At 37.3% G+C, this 20,598-nt stretch overlaps 1 protein-coding gene across 3 annotated transcripts in view; it reads left to right on the forward strand.

The window, feature by feature from the left end:
- The window catches only part of PCDH9 (protocadherin 9), a 181,841-nt gene that overhangs the window by 41,783 nt on the left and 119,460 nt on the right, over positions 1–20,598 (forward strand). The window contains exon 3 of one of the 3 annotated variants that reach the window (XM_039386680.1): positions 12,931–12,969. The exons of the other annotated variants lie outside the window; for them this stretch is intronic. Within the exon in view, the coding sequence (XP_039242614.1) occupies positions 12,931–12,954 (24 nt within the window). The 3' untranslated portion in view covers positions 12,955–12,969. Of the gene's footprint in view, positions 1–12,930; positions 12,970–20,598 lie in introns of those variants that run through there. 3 annotated transcript variants of the gene reach the window in all.

Consider the following 20,598-nt stretch of genomic DNA (forward strand, 5'->3'; position numbering starts at 1 on the left):
AAGTGAGCTTGCGACAGTCAGTTGGTCCAAGCCACCCCTGACTTTTATAGTTTGTAAAGCTGGTACTTTAAGCAGTATTCATCCATATTTTCCAGCCATTAAAGTAAGGAATGAAGCAGGACCAGACCCATTTGGTCAAACCTTGTGGGCCCAATCCAGATCTTCTCCAGATTTTCTCAAGTGACACTACTGGTACCACGATGTACTTTGCACTTTTGGGTTTTGGAGGTACTAGATTTTGTTCCTTTATTTATTAATTTTTAAAGGATATGACTAATAAATGCATAAAAATTGGTCTGCATTTCTAAACTAATAATCTTCATCAAAGGAAGTAGGGTATGTCACTTTGTATTACATCTGATAGTGTTCAGCTGACATTTTTGAGATTAAAATAAAAAATATAATTTTAAGTTATTAAAATGGGTCAAATGATAATATGGTGGTTTGAGCTCAAGAACAAGAATCAGAACAGTATTTCTTTGTATATTTTCTGCTCTTGATGATTTGAAAGTTGGAAATTGAAAAATATAAGTTTGATAACTTTAGAGGATATTTATCTGCTGAAAGGTCAAGCAAAAGGTTATCCTGAGATTACATTTTTGTGTATTATATGAGAAGAGGGATTATAAAGTTTGTAGAAAGAGATGCAAGGAGTGAAGAAGCTTTATTAAAAAAACATCAAAAGTGAAATTATCCATAATTTCAAATTTTCTGGAGAATATATGCTAAAATGTCAGAAGAATAATATTTGTTTTAATTATTATTTGTCAGTAAAAGAGATGAAATGCACCACCACCCATTATCTGATTTAGTGTTTTGATTACAGACAGTGTTTATATAAACAATAACTTCAAGAGTGTACTGTCACAGCCAGATCCCATGTGCCTTGCTCTCTGCATTTGCAGAACATTTTACAGCATTGACGGCAATTCTACAGACAATCCCTTTTAGCAAATTAAAGAAAGTTGTATATGTGTTTCAAGATAAAGTCCCCAGTTGAGAACTCATGAAACCAGAGACAGAATTTTGAGTGTGTCAGATGGTAAACAAAACTGTAAGAAGATACAACCAGCAGAGAATTTTAAACTAAAAGCTATTCTTAGTCTGTATTGTCTCATATGAATGTGACAAAAAGTGCTATAATTGAATTGGAGATCAGAGAAAATTGGGCTTGAAACAGACAAGTTTATAAAAACTTCAGAGTGGAAGACATAATGAAATCCAAAAAAACAAAGTGATGGTCATGTCAACAGAAATAAAAGCTAGCCTCGCTCACTCTAATGTAATATAATTTATCAATTTATCAATTTCCACAATATTTTTTTCTGATAGTAATAATAAATATACAGGGGGGCATCTCTTTATTAACAGCTGTGATAACTGATAATGCTATTTACAAAAAGCAAAAGAATCTCAACCAGTTGCCTCCAACTCATCTGGTCTCCTTAGGGGGGGGTATATTGGATACAGGAGAAGGGCAGAAGCGGGAGCAATCAACAGGAAAGAGGAATCCATTCATCCTGGGCTTGTGAAAAGCCTTTGGTCAGCAACACAAATTCGAGCTGCCTTGTAAGTGTTGCTTAGGAGGTTGAGGCTGAGAAAAAGGGATCAGGAACTTGTTTCTTGTCACCTCCCATATCCTCCCAGGATGCAGGGACGGATTAAAGCCAAGGTAATTGTTTAGTCATTACTGACAGTAGACCAACCAACATTTCTCTTTACCCCATTCTCCTCTGACATACTGTACTACCCAAAGGCCTGATTCAAGTATAAACAAACTAGATCTACCAGCATTTCGAAGCAACCCATTAGGGGACAGTCACAGCATTGTCAGTCTGTGAAGTTCTTCCTTGTTTGTCTACAACACTAACCACACTGTCAGTGCTAAAGCAAGTGATATTAAGTATAACATGATAATATGACCAATAATAATGCAAGATATAAGGTCCACTTCTTTCATCAGTGAAAAATTTGCTGAGTTAATAAACTATGCCAAAGTAAATTTGGCTTTTCATGTCCTTTCAAAAATATAAACATAGGATACACAAGCTTATGAGGATAAAATTCTGCCAAAGATGCTTTCAGGTCTTTTGTGAGTCACTAACATTGCTGTGCATGAACTATATAGCAAAGGATTACTTTAATGTTTGGTATAGTTTAATTCTTGCTTTAATAGTTGATAAACATAATAAAAATTACTCAGAAGTGACTGTTTTGTGAGGTATCCCCTAATCTTAGTATTTTATTTATTTTCACTTTGAGAGTTCTTTTGAAAGTCTTTTTTGTCTTTACATTCTTGTAATAAACCACTTATTGACAAGGTTTTACAGTTATGGCATAACTGGCAAAGTGACTAAACATGTAGGAGATTAGTAATCCCTATCTTACTTTTCATTATATATCCTTGTGTTTAATAACCTTGTCTAGAACACGCCTTTAAAATCTGTGTGGATGTATGTGCATGTATATAATTTAAGATAATATTTCAGTAAGATAATATATAAATAGTTAATAATATTTAATTTAATACTTATGTAATTTAAGTAAGATAATTTGGTGTGGCTTACATTTTCCCTATTCAGGTAAGTAATTTACCTACCTTGCATTGCATTTTTTACCTGCTCCCATAAAATTCTAGCTTATGTCAATGAGCTGCAGTTTTTGTTTGCCGGTGTTATCTCTTGTCTTCTAAATAGTGATGACTTTAAACCACTTCTTGTTATTGTTTTTATTTTCAAGATGAAGCAACATCTCTTGTGTTCCTATTGATAATAATAGAGATTTTGTGTATGGTTGCTGAGGGAGTTGGCATACTGGTATAACACATCTATCTAGATGATCCAAACAACATTCAGAAGCCTCCCAGAGTGTGTTGGATCCATGTTCGATCCAAATTACACAATGCAATCAGATAGTCATTACTAACTATACTGGAATCACTACCTTTGTGGAGTGTTGAGCTGATAAGTGTACAGAGAGCTGACATATCCGTGTAAATAAGCATTAGAATTACTATCTTGTGAATACTTTATATCCTTCTTGATATTTGTTTTCATTTCCAAGTTGCACAAAAATATTTCAGAGAGATAATACTGCTGGAAAAAATTACTCTGAAAATCCTGTAAATTCCTCTACTTCTTTCAATGATTTTCGTGTCAGTGCCAGAAGGAAGTCAAAGATGGCTTTTCTAATTGCCAGTCCTGTGAATACAATATCTGAAAATCCATGTTTCTGACTTTCATATTTAGCTTACCAATAAAATTCTGCAGTTCAGTTTTAGAGAAATCATTTTGCTGATGTTGCATAAGATGAAACAGAAATTCACCTTTTAAATGAGGAGTGATTCTGATCGTGGTAAAAATGTGGTATTTATTGTAAAGGAGACTTTCATGACTCTCAGAATGGCTGAGCAGGTAGGTCCTTGTGAGAGAGAAGGACAAGAATTGGTCCAGCAATGACATTCCAGAGTTTCTTTTTTAAATACTCAGTGTAAAATACCTGACCTTAACCCTGCTGAAAAGAAGAAGATCCGCTCTAATTTCAGCAGGCTTTGAATGTTGGGCTGATTAAAGATTACAAAGCACTTACTTCTCAGTTCTTGTAAGTACATTTATGAGAGTTTCTAAGGTTCTGTTCAGCATGTACAATATGTACCATGATAATACCCTGCTGAGATAAGACACTTTGAACCTGTCCTCCATCATACTTATTCTGACTGTGCAGATGTGAGGTCTAGTTACCACCTGGTCTTGTCTTTTTCAACTTCAGAAACATATTCATTGTATTTTCAACTTAATTTATTTCAATTTCATTAGTCTGTGAGAAAATACATTTTGAAATCAAAAATTGCTAATTAACACACAAGGTTTTCTTGTGCCCTTAAGGAGGGGAACTGTGAATTGAGTGTACAAGGAAGGTATGAAAGGCAAAAAGTCCTTATATATAAACCTTTATGCTTCAAAAATAGTTTGATGGAATCAAATACTTCTTTGAAATAAATCTCAAATATGCATTTGATACAACAATTTTTAATGGCTAGAGTCCATGGGTATCTTGAGACATCCCATTTCCCGTTTATTGGCAGTTTATAACAACTGATGCTCTGTAAGTCAAATCTATCAGAGGACACCTTTCTACAAATATCTATGCTCTGCTATTGCAGAGCTCCCCAAGGGCTCTGGAGAGACAGGAGGAGAGATGTTTAATATGGGCTTCATTTATTGAAGAAAACAGCTCCTGCATTTAGTGGGAGGATCACAGAGACACAGTGAAACTCGGAGAAATCCCTCAGCTCTAGATTTGAAATCTCCCAAGCTTGCTTGTTCTTTTATTTGTGTGTCATTGTGCACAGAACAGGATGACCACTGTTTGCCTCCCGAGCCACAGCTGCTTGGTGGGGGATAAGCAAGAGGCCCAGTGCAGCAGAGGGGAGGGGAGGATGTTTGCACAGACCCAGCCTTCCTGAAGTTTATGCAGGAGGAACTGCTATTAGAGATGTACAAAAATGTTAAAAGGGAGGATTTCTTGTCATCTAATGAGAAACTTTTTTAACCTCTGCCTTGCTGTTTTTCTGCCTTGCAGAGTGAGCAATTCTCCACCTCCCTCCAGCTCCACTGGATTTCTTTTAGCTGATGCTGAGCTGATCAGCTGGGCTGGCCCTGGGGAATCTGGTGAAGGGTTAAAACAGACCAGATCCTTGGCCCAGTGGGCAGCTGGTGAGCTTTCTGCTCAGCATGGGCAACTGAGGCCCATTGCTGCTTGGTTGCAGTCACTCCCCCCTTCAGTAGTGTCGCCAAACAGAGGTGTTTCTACATCGGTGTTCAGACTGCTCTGAAAATACAAAACCCCCAAAAAAAAAAGTCCCTGAGCCTTTCTGGAGCTCCCCTTCCTTCATCCCTGATGGTTGCTACAGATTTTACAGGAATTGCCAGCATGCAGCCTTTGGACCTCATGCTGGAGTTTCCTGGAAGTGGCACACCTTTGAATGGACATCCCAGAAGTGTGGGTGGCACATACTGTGTCAGTCTTCAGAAAGATATAATTTACTTTTTCTCAGCAACTGCAGTGGGCTCTTATCACCCCTCCTGGACACCTGGCAGCATAAATACATAACAAACCTGATTACTGTTGTGGGTGTGCAAGGAAGAGGGAAAACCCTGCATGTGATCTTGTGTATGCTTTGGCTGCACTTTTGCTTCTTTGGATTGCCAAACATTATGGGTATAATATTTGGTATTTTTTTTCTCTCATATGCTAATTTATATAAATATGTGAAACCGTACTCAGAGATTGGATCAGCTCATAGACAATAACAGTGTTCAGGATGGGAATCATCTCACTTAAACCTCATTGTCTACAACTGAAATATTGCACCTGAGCTGTGTATTTAGTTGTAAAGAAGCAGAGAGTAGGGTGTCACAAGCCATTTGGCATTTTCAACAGCATAAGATGGCCTACTAATTCCTACAATGAGTCCTTCCGGACTAATATTTCTTACAGGATCAGATTATTTGGATTTGATATATGTGATCAGAAGAGCTGGTTCAGTTTAACACATTTATGTCATAACACTATCCCCCAGGATAATTGTTTTTACATAAAAAAGTTAAAAAGTTGAGTTTTTTTTAAAAAAGGTGTCTGCAATCTAGAGTAGCTATGTTATATGGAAATGTTTTCCTTTATAGCACACACGATGTTTAAAACTATGCTACAACAGTGTTTTTATAACCAAGCATAAGGTTTTCCTCAAATTGAATCACTTTTTTTGTCTTTCTGTATATGCTTCTTTACAAACATATTTGTTTCTTTCATACCCGATTGTGTATTTTATTTGCCTGTAGTTTCTACCTCTGTTTTATCTGCCAGTCTAATCTGTCTAACCTATTTTAGGCTTTTATAGGAGGCTTATCTCTTCAGTATCTAGACATTAAATGCTTCAATGCATTTCTGAAGGCTTTCATTTTACTTAAATGCCTTTGAACACAGTTAGGAAGTGTTATTAATTAGAATCAGCAGCCCAGTAGAACTTCAGGTACTGATTAGATATTGCCCTTCCATAAATTCTTTATAACTTTCCTACAAACAGAACATTTTAGCTAACTCAATAATTTGGAGATGGAGAAAACCATTTTACATGTTTTTGTCAACCTTTGCTGCATACATATTAGATATGACATGGTTAGATTATGCTTTTTTGTAGAATGTAACCATAAATCTTGAAAATAAAGTTCTGTTTTGCCAATTATTGTCATTAAATTCATAGGGTTTAATTGAGACAGTGAACTTTAAAAGCAGTAATCCAATGACAGTTTAACATTTTGTTTCCTTTCATGTTTGGTATGGTTTAAAGGGTTTATTCGTTTGTTATTTTTTATCTCTACTACCTCATAGCAGTAACTTGCCTAGAGTATTTTAAACTACATTTCCTTTTTCAAAACAGTATGACTGTACTTATACAAGTCCTGTAATTTTCAAGCTGAAAACTCAATAATAGGATGGTAAATATAGTGTCCAACCTTTTATGTGAGTATGACAAATTGTTTAATGCATCTGGTATCGTAGCAGTATTCCTAGCACAAAGCCCAGTGAGCAAGAATTTAAATACTTTAAACTTCTCAGAAAATACCTTACTGTTTATTGAGAGCTAGGATATCACAGGGAACTAACAGAAGCTCTCTTTACTTCACTGGAAAGCAAAACTTGCTTTGCACTGCTGCTGCAGTTAAAGCTACAGAGCTTCTATATCCCTGTGCCACCCCGGGGCTGTGTGAGCTGTGGGTGGTGTAACGCTGTAAGGCAGGGCTGCCCTGCCCATTTATAATCTCACCGCTTCAGCTACAGCTACATGCACATCCTGCTCCCAGAGGTTCAGTGTCTAGGTTGTTACTAGTGATCCTCCAGATGTAATCACACTTTGCTGGCCTTCTCAGATAAGGAATAGATAATGTTTTCTCCTGGTAGTGGTTCAGATACAAGAAAAGTAAAATATGAGAGACTTCAGTTACACACACAAATACTTTCCTTGGCATGTTTTTAATGTGATGGAAGTACTTGCAGGACACTTCAACAGATCACGTGCACTTGAGAAATAAATTGACATAGTGCTATAAACTCAGTGGGGAAAAAAACAATATGTGCTAAATTGGAGCTGCTTTAAGTCTGATTCCACGCTAATGGTTTTGAAGAATAACTCCTCTGTCTTTTGTGCTGTAAATTTCGAACTGCATTTTTTAACTTTGAAATTGTTACAATGAGAATGAAAATTGGTTGTTATATAGAGTAAATGTGTGGCTATTTATGAGACGAGGCTGACACATTTGTTTAACTCAAGCAATAATCTTTTATTTGCACCACGTTAATCTTTATACCAGAGCTCTATTCTGCATTGTGTATTTTTCTAGTATGAGTGTTCAATATTGTTTCCTCCAAATAATTCTGTGAAAACATGAACCTTCTTGCTACATTTGGACAACATTCCATTTATTATGATCCATTTTTATGACCTTTTTCTTTCAAATAGGTCCTATACTTCCTGTACCTTGTAAAGTCAGACAAAAGTGAGTATATTCAATGATTAGAATTGCAGCTAGTATAGTTTAGCCTCTTGACACAAGTTTAAAATGGTCAAGTTTTTCAAATTATTTTTTTTCCGTTACTTAAGGTGCTGAATAAAGAATAAGTGGATGTGCATGAATCAGCGTTACAGTAAGGGATATCCCCAGTGTTTAAACTGAAGCAAAGAAATCCTTCCTAACAGTAGCACTTAATGGTCTTGAAAATCATATGATATTCATCCAACTATTTTTACTACAGAGAGATCAAGGAAGGAGCTTGTAAGACATTTAAAGTTTGCTTAGATTTTGGCTAGAAATTCAGCACTAGCATTTATCAGAAATGGACCCCCAGTGTTTGTGGAGGCCAGATGAAATTATAGTAATTTGTAAACCCATATTTAAAATTGCATCTGTATAATACCTGAAATTAATTTATGAACCTTTAAGGAAAGTAACAGTGTACTTGATGAACACAACTCCACAACAACATGCCAGTTCTAGAGATGACTGTCTCCAGAAAGGTTTATCTCAGCAGGCTGATTTCTGTACCTGAAAATAAAAGTATCATAGCCAGATATCATGTATATATAATGGGAACTGAATCTTAGTTCTCAGAAATCTCCACATAACCTCTGCACGTCTACAGCTATCCCTGAAGTCATGATGCTGAATCCTAAAGAGTTAGGAAAGAAAGCAAGCCTTTGTCAGAAGTAGAGCCTTTGCTATTCTTCAGGAAGGAAGCTTTTGTTCAGCTCAGTGCAGTGAGTTGCAGCTCAGCAGAACTTTTTTACTTTGTCTGACATTGGACTGCAGCTGAGATACTGATACCTTTTCAATGGATCTTTGAGGAACAAAACGAAAGCTTGAGACAGGGCAAATATTTTTATGAGGTCCTCAGGGAAGTAGGATTCCTGGAAAAAAAGGAATGATGATCATAAATTCACACAGTAATCTGACATTCAGGGTTCACCTGAAATCTGAACTTTAAACTAAAGGACATACAGGTCACAGTTAGTACAGGTAGTGTCATGCCCAGAGTGTGTTTCTTCTTTCTTCATTACTTCCAGTAGAGCATACAATGTACACAGCAATCTAAGTGAATCATAGCTCCTTAGAGAGTCAGATTCCTGTGAAATAGACACTCTTCTCTTAAATCATATTAGAGTGAGTTCTTCTGCCGGTAGACCACCGAGTCTACACTGTCATTTATCCACAGAGACTTATGTGAAGGAGCGATCTGGAAGTCTGAACTGAGTATCAACCATAGTATAACACTATGGATGCTTCCAGTTGTGTCGTTTGACACTGGAGCATCCGTTACTTCTGATGCTCAGAATACATGCTAATGCCCAAAGGAAAGCTATTTGTGTCAACGTGTACGTTTACTGTTATTTTTTTATCTACACATACATTTCTGATAAAATTAAACTTTGTAGCTGCACTTTAAGAACGAATGGAAATTAGCTAACTATGTGAAAAGAAAATATTGTCACAATATATAAACTGTAAACTCAGAAATACCTGACACATTTTCAGAAGAATACAGTTGTATATATATCTTGAACATGTGAAAACTTCTCTCTACTGAAAAGTGGTGTTGGCTGATGAAAGTAATGTAATACAGTTTGGGACAAATAAATCCTCTGGGGGTGAAAATTATCTGTGTAATTGGTAAGAAAGTTTTCTTTAAACTGATTGCTTTATTTAGTCAGTTTAGTAAAGCAAGTCTTTACTGTGCAAATTGCATATAAGTTGTTTTTTCTGCCTTTTTTTATTGCACAGAGATTTCTCTTGTGTTTGGCGTTTTTTGGGGGTTTTTTGTTCGGTTGGTTTGTTGGGGTTTTTTACACCAGAAAAGACTTTTTCTAAAGAAAAAAAAAAAAGATTAATTCTCCATTTAACCTGTTTCACCATAGTAGAGTAGTTTCTCTTGTGTTGAACTTTTAGTTCAGGTTGAAAGCGTAAACCTTCTTTGTTTAAGAAAGCCATTTCAATTTTTAAAATGTATAATGTAAAAAATAGTTTTACAGCTCAATCCACATCCATCTAAGCATTGCAGGGTTGATTTACTTCCAGTGTGGATGAAATTCCTTATATTGTAATGGCAAATATGTTAGAAAGATATGTGTTCATTGCCCTGTTCTTTGTCCACAGCATATGACTTACACAAATATTTTCTCCTGATCTCTTCAGGGATGCCTCAGTGATGATGACAGGTCTAAGCATCCCATCCAAAACATGGGTTGTTAGCCTCTCCATTCTGACTACTTTGCTTCTGGGCATTGCAGTCCTTGTAAACAGATGTTTGCAAATTTTAAGATGAAGAAGACTGAAAAAGATTCCCTCTCCTCTCTGTGTAATAAGTACCAAAGATGCCTAGTAACAGGATGTTTTCTCTCTCTGTAGGCATTGCTGAGCACTGGTGTAATAGATTCTTGATTACTTATGAAAAAGGGAACTTTCATCCTCTTTGTTTTGTGGTGTGTGTGTTTTATTTCCTTTCTTTAAAAATTGTTCAAAATACAGGGTTTGGGGTTTGACGATGGGAAGAATATATTACATTTTCAAAGGAGTCTTGTTGGAACACTACAACTTTCTGATATCAATCAGTTTAAAAAGTTCTAACCAGTTTTCTGTTTATCTTGTACAACATATAGAAGGAACAGCTCATAGCATCATTCCTACTGCCACGCCTGCATCCAGCCCACAATCCACATAACTCTTTAGCATGAAGAATTTAGTGGCCTGAACTCATGGGTGAAAAGCAGTAGCTGTTCGGCTCCTGCTGTCTCTCTCAACCATTCTCCAGATAATGTAGTATCTCTCAGTTGACATCATCCTGAAAATGTGCCTCAGATGGCTTTTATTTTTAAAGCCATAGTTTCCTGTACAGTCTGCTCCATCCTGGATCGAGCTCAGTACTGAGGAAGGCAATTTATCGTTCTTTAGACTGATTTCACAAGATGGCACGGGTTGGCTGCTATGAATTCAAAAATGCTGCAGTGTCTGCAAATACGAGCACCTGGAAGAGATGGCCTTGCAGTGATGTCATGCCTAGTAAATTAGGATTTCTAGAACACTCCAAAGCACACTCATCTTCCAGTCCTGTACCCAGAAGCCTAAACCTCCAAAGGCAGTACTGAATCAATAGCTGCATTTCCTATGCAGTGGACTCAGTGGCATCATGCCATTGTAACTCAGTGGATGAGAGATTGCATCTCCTGTTCTGGATTGTCAACTGTGAGGTCCCCCCTTCCTAAGAGGGAAAGACTGTCATCCTATAAAATGCCAGGTTCTCTTTGTCCCCATTCAAGCTAGAAAGGAGGGAGCATGATGGTAACAAAGACGACTTAAAATCTGACAAGATCTGTCATCCTCACTGTTTGATAAAGAGAAGAGAATATATGCTGTTATGGGACTAACGATGGCTATGAAAGATCTGAAAGATCCTTCTCCACAGATTTTCCTGCTATGAAGAGGAATTAGAAATGGTTGCTTACAGTGCTTTTCCTTATACAGCAGCAAAACCATCACGTGTTTTGTTTCCCAACAATTTTGGCTTGTATCAAATGTGAAACTGGTTCACAAACAGCTTGTAAAAGAGAGAAAAGTGAGACTTAGCTCTAGCCTGAACACTCTCGCATTAACTTGGCATGAGTATGATGGTATTTCAACTTGACATTGACATGAACATTTCAATGGCTGGACAGTAAGCTCTCTGATAAAGCTGTTGTCTAACTAGTCTTGCACAGGGCAGCCTCTTTATAGCAATTAAAGTAAAAATTAACCTTTCTGAATCTGTTTGAGGAGCCAAAAAAGGGAGTGAAAGCAAGGATTAATTTCTCAGCAACAATCTAAGCTCTTTGCTTTTCAAATTAAAATAAAACACAAACAGGATTTTATGAGAGGTATTTAGATGCATGTGAAAACATAAATATTTTAATTGTCCTCATTAGGCTCTGCTTCCAGATATGAACACAAACAGGTCTTACATGTGGAAACAAACCTTTCCTAAACTTTGGAAAATTCAAAGCAAAATAAAGAAAAAACCCACACAGAAAATAATAATTTTTAGAATAGGACAAATATGGTATGTTTTTTTAGGAATAGACTTTGACGAGAGCTAGCTGCCTCATTATACTTGGTATTTTTTGGCACAGAGTTTGAATATAGTACTCTTTCTGAGTACACTGAATAAAAACATAGCTTTGATATGGCTTAGGATGTCTATTCTGTGGTTGTCTGTATATTTCTCAGTTTTGCATTAGTTGCCATTGTGTTTTTTCCAAAATGTACATGAGACTCTTCATCTGTCTCTGCTTTTTCCTGTTCTTTGTTTCCTTCCCTTTGGTTATAAGCATTTTATATCAGCCTTCTGAATCTGTTTTACTATACTAGAGCAGCGCCAAAAAGTGATATCATCTGGAAGTAGACGCATTATGTATTGAAATGATTCCTAAATCATATATTCCATGTTAAGAATATTCTGGGGGAATAAAATTTATGTCATGGCTTGTAACTAATGTGCAAAAGACTTGCTCTGTCAGACTGTAAGTGATATCCTCAGTGAGTGCCCATCATACTTAGTTTATCGGTTTGCAGTCCTTCTCGTTATATTTTTTTCATCTGAATGTTTGTTATCAGTTGCTGTACATTTACCCAGTTATTTAGGTTTCAGTAATCTTATCTCTGAATGTATGATCTTAAACTATTTATTAATCTGAAGATTAATCTGCTTTTAAAGATCATTTTTTTCCTGATCAGCATCAAGAAAGCCTTACTCCTTGCTGCTTTAGATGAATGGAAATTCTTCCAGTTTGTATGTGATAGCAAACTAGGACTTCTGCCAGTTCCCTTGATTGTATTAGAGAAATTCCAGACAGCTAGAAAGTCGTAGCTCCTTAATGCATGTTTAGTATTGTAAGTCTCCTATTGATACTGCATTAATAGCTGTCATCAGAAGTCTTGTATAAAAATGTTGATCAGCAGTGCTATGTCTAATGGCAGTCTCTTTGTGAACAGGCTACAGAGAGAGGTGAAAAAGGATAGACGATTGTTTTAGACATTTGTCCTTTATTTAGAGGAAAAGAGGGGTGAAACTGTCACTTTAAATAATAGTTTTCTACTTCAGGAGATAGTTTGTTGGTTATTCTCTCTTCTTGTAATGCCAAAGTTCATTTTTGTGTACCGAAGACAATAAACATCATGCAGGAGCCTGATACATATTCATAATTTTGCTCTAAGGCTAAAGTGCTTTCCTTGTAAATTCATCTAGCTACAGATATTGTGAGCACCAAAAGCAATTACTTCACGCCATCAGTTTGCTCTAAAAGAGAATACCATTAAAATCCTTGTTCTATATTTATTGTTTTAACAGGGAACAAGAAGAACATTCTGCTGAGACACCAGTGCAAGAACCAAAATTAGGATGCTTTTATTCAATTTTATTTGACAAAACTGGACACCTTTTTTTTCAATGTGTAATGTAGTAAATTTATGTACCTATCAAAAACAATTCATAAAGCTCTCCAGTGGTAAATTGTACTAAAGTGGGAAGGCTAGACAAATTTAGAAAAAGAACAGCATGCTTTCCATTTGCAAAGAAAGACATGAGCGTCGGGACAGAATGCTAATTTTTCAAATAGGTGTTTCTATTCTCTGGTTTTTTACTATATAACACCTAGAAGCAATAATCCATTGACTTGGTTCTATACAGAGTTCAAAAAGATGTTTCCTGCCCCTGACACTTATATATAACATAGAATTAAATTCTGTATAAAATCAGAGGGATAGTGGAAAACAGAAAAAAAAGTAAGGAGTTATTTTATGGTAAAGGACACTTATAAGTGAAAATTTAAAAAAGAAGAATGAATTAGCTTACTAAATGGGTAGCTAGGAGACATTTCACCAAGCTGCATACACATATAAAGAGGTATTTGTTTGAAAGTGAATAGAAGACTGAAGCTGGGCTCACAGGCTTATCAGGGACAGAGGTAAAACTCTCAGTATGAGAGAAAAATGATGGAAAGGTGAAAGGTCAGCAGTGGATTTTCTTGAACATTAAAAAAATAAATTCCATGGCAAAGTAAATAGTACAGAGGAGACAGTCTTCAAAAGGAGCATTAAGCAAGGAATATGATGAAACTATCATATCAAGTCAGTTACCTTTTCATAAGTACTTTTTATGACTGCTAGTGTGTCAAAATGGCAGTTGTTGAAACAAGGGGGGACATGAATATGTGACATTGGGAAAGCTATGTGTTAAGTTTTTTTAATATACTTTGGGAGATCCAACATAGAGATGCTAGCCTGGAACTGTCCTAATTCATATTATGGCCAGTCTTCGCGAGCGAAGATTTTTGGGAGAGGTCATTAACCCTTCCAGCCTGCGCAGTGGATTTTTTAGGTGAGACACAGCGTGCGCTGAACTGAGCCCACCCTTTAGTCCTGAGGTTCATCTGCTGGGGCCGAGCAAAGCTTGGACAGTGGCAGTGAGGTCCCCAGGATGTAGGTTTGTTTAGAGTGACCTTCTCTTAGGTGGATTGCCTACCAAGGCTGATGAGCTCCACCTGCCCAGGGGCCTCTGGTGGTCTAGTGGTTAGAGTGCCTGACTCTCACCTCTGCGACCCGGGTTCGATTCCCTAATTCATATTGCTGCCTACACTAATAACAGTAGTCACTGATTCACTTTGCAGTCAATGGACACAGGTACCTCCAAAACACCATCAGGCAAAACCAGGCAAGCAAAGTAAATGAGATGAATCCCTTTTTTTTTCAGGTAGTCCTGGGCTTTTTGCAATTCCAGGCAGTTCAGGGGCTACCCCGACTTGTAACATAAGCACCTTGTCATAACATTATGTGAGATAAATCTTACCAATAGTTGGATGGTGAATGTAGATTTTACTGCACCACTGCCAAAAGGTTACACACACTATGTTAAAATCTTCTTGTGCAGATGCTGTAAAATATAATCCTTTATATAGTCATGTATCTTTCTGTGCATGCATCATGCATCTCACTTGGCAACATATGCAGCAGGAGCCTTCTGGACCAGAGGCAGAAGCTTTATGAGGAGAACCACAAAGAGCTTTTAAAATGTTTTTCAGTGGACTGAATTTTGTCCCAGGATGTTCACAGACCTTGTTTCTTCTCCATTTAATGATATAAATTTCAGGAACTGTTTTTCTATTTAGTATAGGTAACGTGAACTGCTGCAAAATAAATTCCATTAAATATATTTGTATACCATATCAGATGAAAAATACAATTAAAATTACATATTTACAATGAAAAAATATAGAAAGAAAATTATTTTAAAATTACTTTAAGTGATTTCTTAATGAGTACTGCCAGTTCAGAACTGGTCTATACAGATTTAATATCTGAAGCTGTCTTTTTTAAAAAACAAAATGCTGTAAACAGTCTGAGAGTGTCTTTGAATGAGTAGTTGCACCTGAAGAAGAATTTAATGTGTGTGGAAAGAATATATTTCAAAGGATCTCCAAGGACAAATCCCTATTTTTACACAGATTTTCAGATTTCATTCTTTTCTGCCTCAAGTCAAAAAAGATTTGCTCAGGTAAATTAGAATTTTCATATATAATTTTTTTAATTGTTTTTAAAATTACCCTCAGGACAAAGTAGTTTCCTATGCAGCATTGGACTTAGGTGCTCACTTACTGCTGTGTAAGAAAAGAGACTGTGTTACCTGGATCTGTCTCATGAGGAAGGACTCTCCAGAGGCTGAGCTACATGGTGGTAAGGAACAGATGTGCCATCTTCGTGGTATCAGAACTGTGGTTAGAAGCTGATGTTGCCCTTACCACTGCATTACCTCAGAACGATAGTAGTTTGAATTTAGCTGCCTTCTATGAAATAGGAAGTTGTCTTTTCCTCCGAGCTGGCAAACATGCTGGATTACGTGACTTGGCCAAGATGACATAAGAATTGTGTAGTTATAGTAGAAAATGAACACATGCCTCCTTTAAGCATATTCAGTTGCTTATCAAATCAGATCACTGAAAACACATCCCCTTCCCAGCTCTCACCCTCTCACTTTATTTGATTTTCATTAGGACAGGTGTCTCACTAGTGTGCATGGAGAAGATTTGAACTCTGCTGAAGTTGGGATTATATGTCACATAATTGCTAGAACTCTGAAGCGAAGATATAATTTTATTAAATTGGTTAATTTAGGAGGAAAGTTTCTACTTGGTATGATATCTGTGAAAAAAAAGTCTTGCCTAACTACCAAGGAAAAAGAGGAACCTAAAGTACAAGGCCACCACACTGAAAACCCTTACAGTTAATCCAGCGAGGAGCAGACATCTTCATCTTTTTGTCATGGTTCTTCTTGCTATTTAAAGTTCTCAGCTGGTTTTGTATGTCAGTTTTAAAAACACGATTTCAAATCCTGGTTTGGCTTCTCTATTTCTATCAAAGCTTCCCTCCAAACACATTACCATCTCAGCATGCTCTCTGCCTGCAAACCCATTACAAGGTCTCCTTCACGTGGTAGGATGCACTGCAAACGATCTATTCCCTCATCGGTCCATGTACAGAAGGGCTTTTGTTCCTGCAAATGCTTTTTGGTTTTTAAGTGAATTCTTGTCCGTGTGAAGAGAGTCTGCCTGTGTCAAGATGGGAATAAGAAGTAGATTTGATTCTGGATGTCCCTATGAAGTCGATAATTTAAAGTTTGGCTTCTGTTCATTAGCAGTACTGGCCATCCATTAGTATTCCAGACATATTTTGGACATTAACCATCTTTGTTGCCTTAGTTACATTTGTACTAATGAAAATTCCTGTAAAACTTACACAGCAAAAACCACCACTAGTAAATTTAAGATAGGGAAGCTTTCTGTTCACTGTTTTTAATAAATGAGAAATTAAAAGAAATGAGGTCTTCTCTGTGAAGATACTGTAGTGCAAGTAGGATAGTTACAGTGGCTATTGCAGCCATTGTCAAAAGCCCTTTAAAATAAGATTAGATCATTTCCTTGTTGTACCATTTTCAGTTGGTGAATTGTAACTTTGTTTTATGAATGCTATTTAATATTCGAATTTCACTGTAACTTGAAGGAGACAAGTAATAGTTGTGATGATTTAAGATTAAAAGTATTTGGATAAATATGGACAATAGTTGTAATAGATCTGAATTGTTTCCTGAGATTACATAACCTGATTTATCATTTCACTGAAGAATTGCAGATAACAGTTTACAATATATTTTCATATGTAGTCTTGTCATTGTTTCCTTTAGTAAATTCTCCTCCTTTGTATAGCAGAAAAAAAGAGTTTTATTTTTTCCTAGGGACATGTAAGATTTATGGAAAATAGTTATTTTCTATGTAGAAGAACTGATATTATTTGCTCATTCGCTTTGATACAGGGACGGACAGTTATGCTCTTCATGTACTTATTTATATTTAATGCATCTTGTTTCTCCTTTATGCTCTGGAGTCGCTAGAGTAACTGCATTTGTGAAAATTTGCAGTTAATTTAATTTGCATTTGCCAAGTTAATAAAACCTCTCTAAAAAAATTGCATCTTCGTCAACGTACTCTAATGATGATGATGACCAGATAGGTCATGTCTCTGCTTCCGGAATCAGAGGGAGACATAAAAGGATTCTGGTAGGAAAGTCTACTTTGTGCATAAGTGGTTTTTTGCACTGATTTCCCAACCAACTTTTCCAAACTTTACTATTAAAATTTAATGTCTTTTTTTAACAAATACTTTGTTTCAGTAGTCATGAGCCAGATAGTTATTTTCTGTGCTCAAAGCAGCAGTCTGCTTGACATAGGAGGTCCCTTTTTCTGAATGCTCGATCACATAGAGCACTGCAGACAAACACATAATCCATGCTGCTAGGCATAAAGTGGAGCAAAGGCAAGGTTGCACCTTTTCCTTATTCATGCAGGCCTGTAGCCTTTTTGTCAAGGGCGCTGGAGTACATCCAAATTTATTTTCTGATGAAGACTCCTGCTGACTGAAATCTAGGTCAGAACCTTGTGACCTTACTTAACATGCATTCTTTACGCTCCTCAGCAGCAACATTGTTTGATGCTGCATTGTGAGCTTGTATATCAGCTGCTGAGAGGCACATGGCACTGAACAGTTTTGGCCGTGCCTGAAACTGTTTTTACAAACCTTTCTTACGCAAGAGCTCGAGAGTTAATGCAGTGCCTATTTAAAAATATCATATTCCTCCAGGAGTGCTGAGTTATTTCAGTAGTGATCCAGCAGTGTCTCCTAGAAGAGGAAAATAGCTTTCTGAGGTTACAGCAGAGGTCCTGCTTCTGGCAGTGGACAGCAGTGAGTGTCCAAGGAATGGCTTGACTGCACGGAGATCACAGAGGTGACCTTCCGAGGTGGGGGGTTATTTATCTCTTACTGCTCCATTCACAGCAGTTAGTACAGGTAGGAATCAGATCTCCTTCGTTTGATAGCAGGGGCAGAGGGAGTTAATGTGAAGTAATGGGAAGTAGAACATGAATCAAGCAGGAGAAATATAGCTCGAGTATCAGAGAAACTGCTTAGCAGTAAGCTGTATTACAGAATCAGACAGCTTCCCAAGGAGAGATGACGGATTTTTATTGCTTGTGGCATTTAAAAGTGAGCTGTGCACAGCACATGAGATACGTTGAGGGGTCTCACCATCTCTAGCTGAATGGCAGATTAGATTAGCATCTCTAGATACAAATATGTTGCCATTCAGAAAAAGATTTAAACAATTTCCAGAATAGTTTAAATAAACACAACAGAAACAAAATCCGTTAACTTTTCTTTAGAATTTGTTTGTCTTGCAAAAATTACCTTCCTTCTGTGAACCATAATTTTGCGTGTATATCTTAATTTTTGATACTTGTTCAGTGTTATAAAGTTTGTATAATAATTTGTATTCAGTTACATGCTGCATGACATGTACTTTATATATATATATGTGTATATATATATATACATGTGTGCATTTTTGCAGAACCTGGTGACTTAAAATATCTTACATGATTTTATTTTACAAAACTAAATTACTGTATACTGTATTCTAGATAATCCAAGCAGTATTTTTCACCAGCTCTAGCTCCATGGGAGTAGTGTACTGTTCAAATTAAGTAAGCATGTCATAACCTGGGCTTTCATTTTAACCACTTGAATAGATCTGCCTTGTGTCTTTTAATGAATACTTTGTCCAGAATGTCATACACCCTCTAGTGAATTAAATTCTGCATAGTCTGAAGCATTTACTTTCAAAAATATTTAATATGCAGTTGTCTGCTAACATACATAGCAAATCTCCTTATGACGCTATGAAGTAGAAATAAGGCACTTAAAAACTTCAAGACTTCACACAGTTTTACTACTGAAGACTGTTTAAAGCTTCAGGCACTTAGGTAACTTAATTCTTATATGAGGGAAGAAATAGATTTAAGTATTCAGAAGAAGATGCAGTCAGAGAGTGCTGTGCCAGGTGTTTCAGCTGTAGGAAAGCTTAAAGCATGGAAGGAGCAATGTAGCAGCAAAGCAGACCTGCTGAATAATTCATCACTGTCTTACACACTTCTGCTGCTGTACCATTATTTAGGAAAGAATATTATATTGTTATTGATTACAGCACTTGCTGACACGTTTCATTTGCTAGGAGGTGTGTGTGCATGCTTTGTATTTCCAACACATGCACCAGAGAAACTCATGTATGTATGAGCTCAATTAAAATTTAAGAGGCTGGATGTTATACACACATGCACGCAGGTACTCATCAGTTATCCCTAACACTCCCAGTTTGGGCAGGATGAGCTTGCTTCTCATGTCAGAGGAACAACCTTCCCACAGATAGTGTTTTCAAAGCGATGAGAAACATTTCTTAAAGGAGTAAAGCAGCTTTGCCTTTACTATAATACTTCTGGGAAAATGACTCCCTTGGTATACTAACCTGCCACCCTACACTGCCACAGGAGCATATCCCGAAGGACCTAGGAGCATTCTCAATCATGAGAGGAGGCTCTGCTGTACTGTGATCATGGACAGCCCCATTTACACAAGCCAAACCCCAGGGTGCCCTTTACTTAGGCTGCTGCAGTTGCTGGTACAAATAAACTTTCGCCTGCAGTTGGCTAAAGTCCAGAGGAACCTGATGCCCGTTGCAACTAGTACTACATCTTATTTGAACAATGAAATGAAATCCTGTTCCTCACATGCTTGAAAACAAATATAATTGAATATCTACATGGGCTATAGATCAAAGTGAATACATATATAGATATACGCCAATATTTGTGCTTTCAGATTTATACTGGAGCACTGTGAGATGTTTTTAGACTTCTGATGATTTTTAGACTTCTGAGACAGTGAAGGATATGTTCCTCAGTTAAGGAGAGGGGAAGGCAAGAAATAAACCAGAAATATTTTCCTGATCTGTTTGTTCCACACAGAATTATAGAATCAGCCAGGTTGGAAAAGACCTCTGAGATCATCGAGTCCAGCCCATGACTCAGCAACACCCTGTCAACTAGACCATGGCACTAAGTGCCACATCCAGTCTCTTCTTAAACACCTCCAGGGACAGTGACTCCAACACCTCCCTGAGCAGTCCATTCCAATGCCTGATCACTCTCTCTGTAAAGAATTTGTTTCTAATTTCTAACCTAAACCACCCATGGCACAGCTTAAGACCATGCCCTCTTGTCCTACTGCTGGTTGCCTGGGAGAAGAGACCAATGCCCACCTCACTCCTACCTCCTTTCAGGTAGTTGTAGAGTGATGAGGTCTCCCCTGAGCTTCCTCTTCTCCAGGCTAAACAGTCCCAGCTCCCTCAGCTGCTCCTCGTAGGGCCTATGCTTGACTCCCCTCACCAGCCTCACTGCCCTTCTTTGGACACCCTCTACTACCTCAATATCCTTCCTGAACTGAGGGCACCAGAACTGGACACAGTACTCAAGGTGTGGCCTCACCAGCGCTGAGTACAGGGGCAGAATCACTGCCCTGAACCTGCTGGCCACACTATTCCTGATCCAGGTCAGGATGCCATTGGCCTTCTTGGCCCCCT

This window comes from Pipra filicauda, unplaced genomic scaffold, assembly GCF_003945595.2.
Source record: "Pipra filicauda isolate LSUMZ 115617 unplaced genomic scaffold, ASM394559v2 scaffold49_size4853605_pilon, whole genome shotgun sequence".
Taxonomy (NCBI): Eukaryota; Metazoa; Chordata; class Aves; order Passeriformes; family Pipridae; genus Pipra; species Pipra filicauda.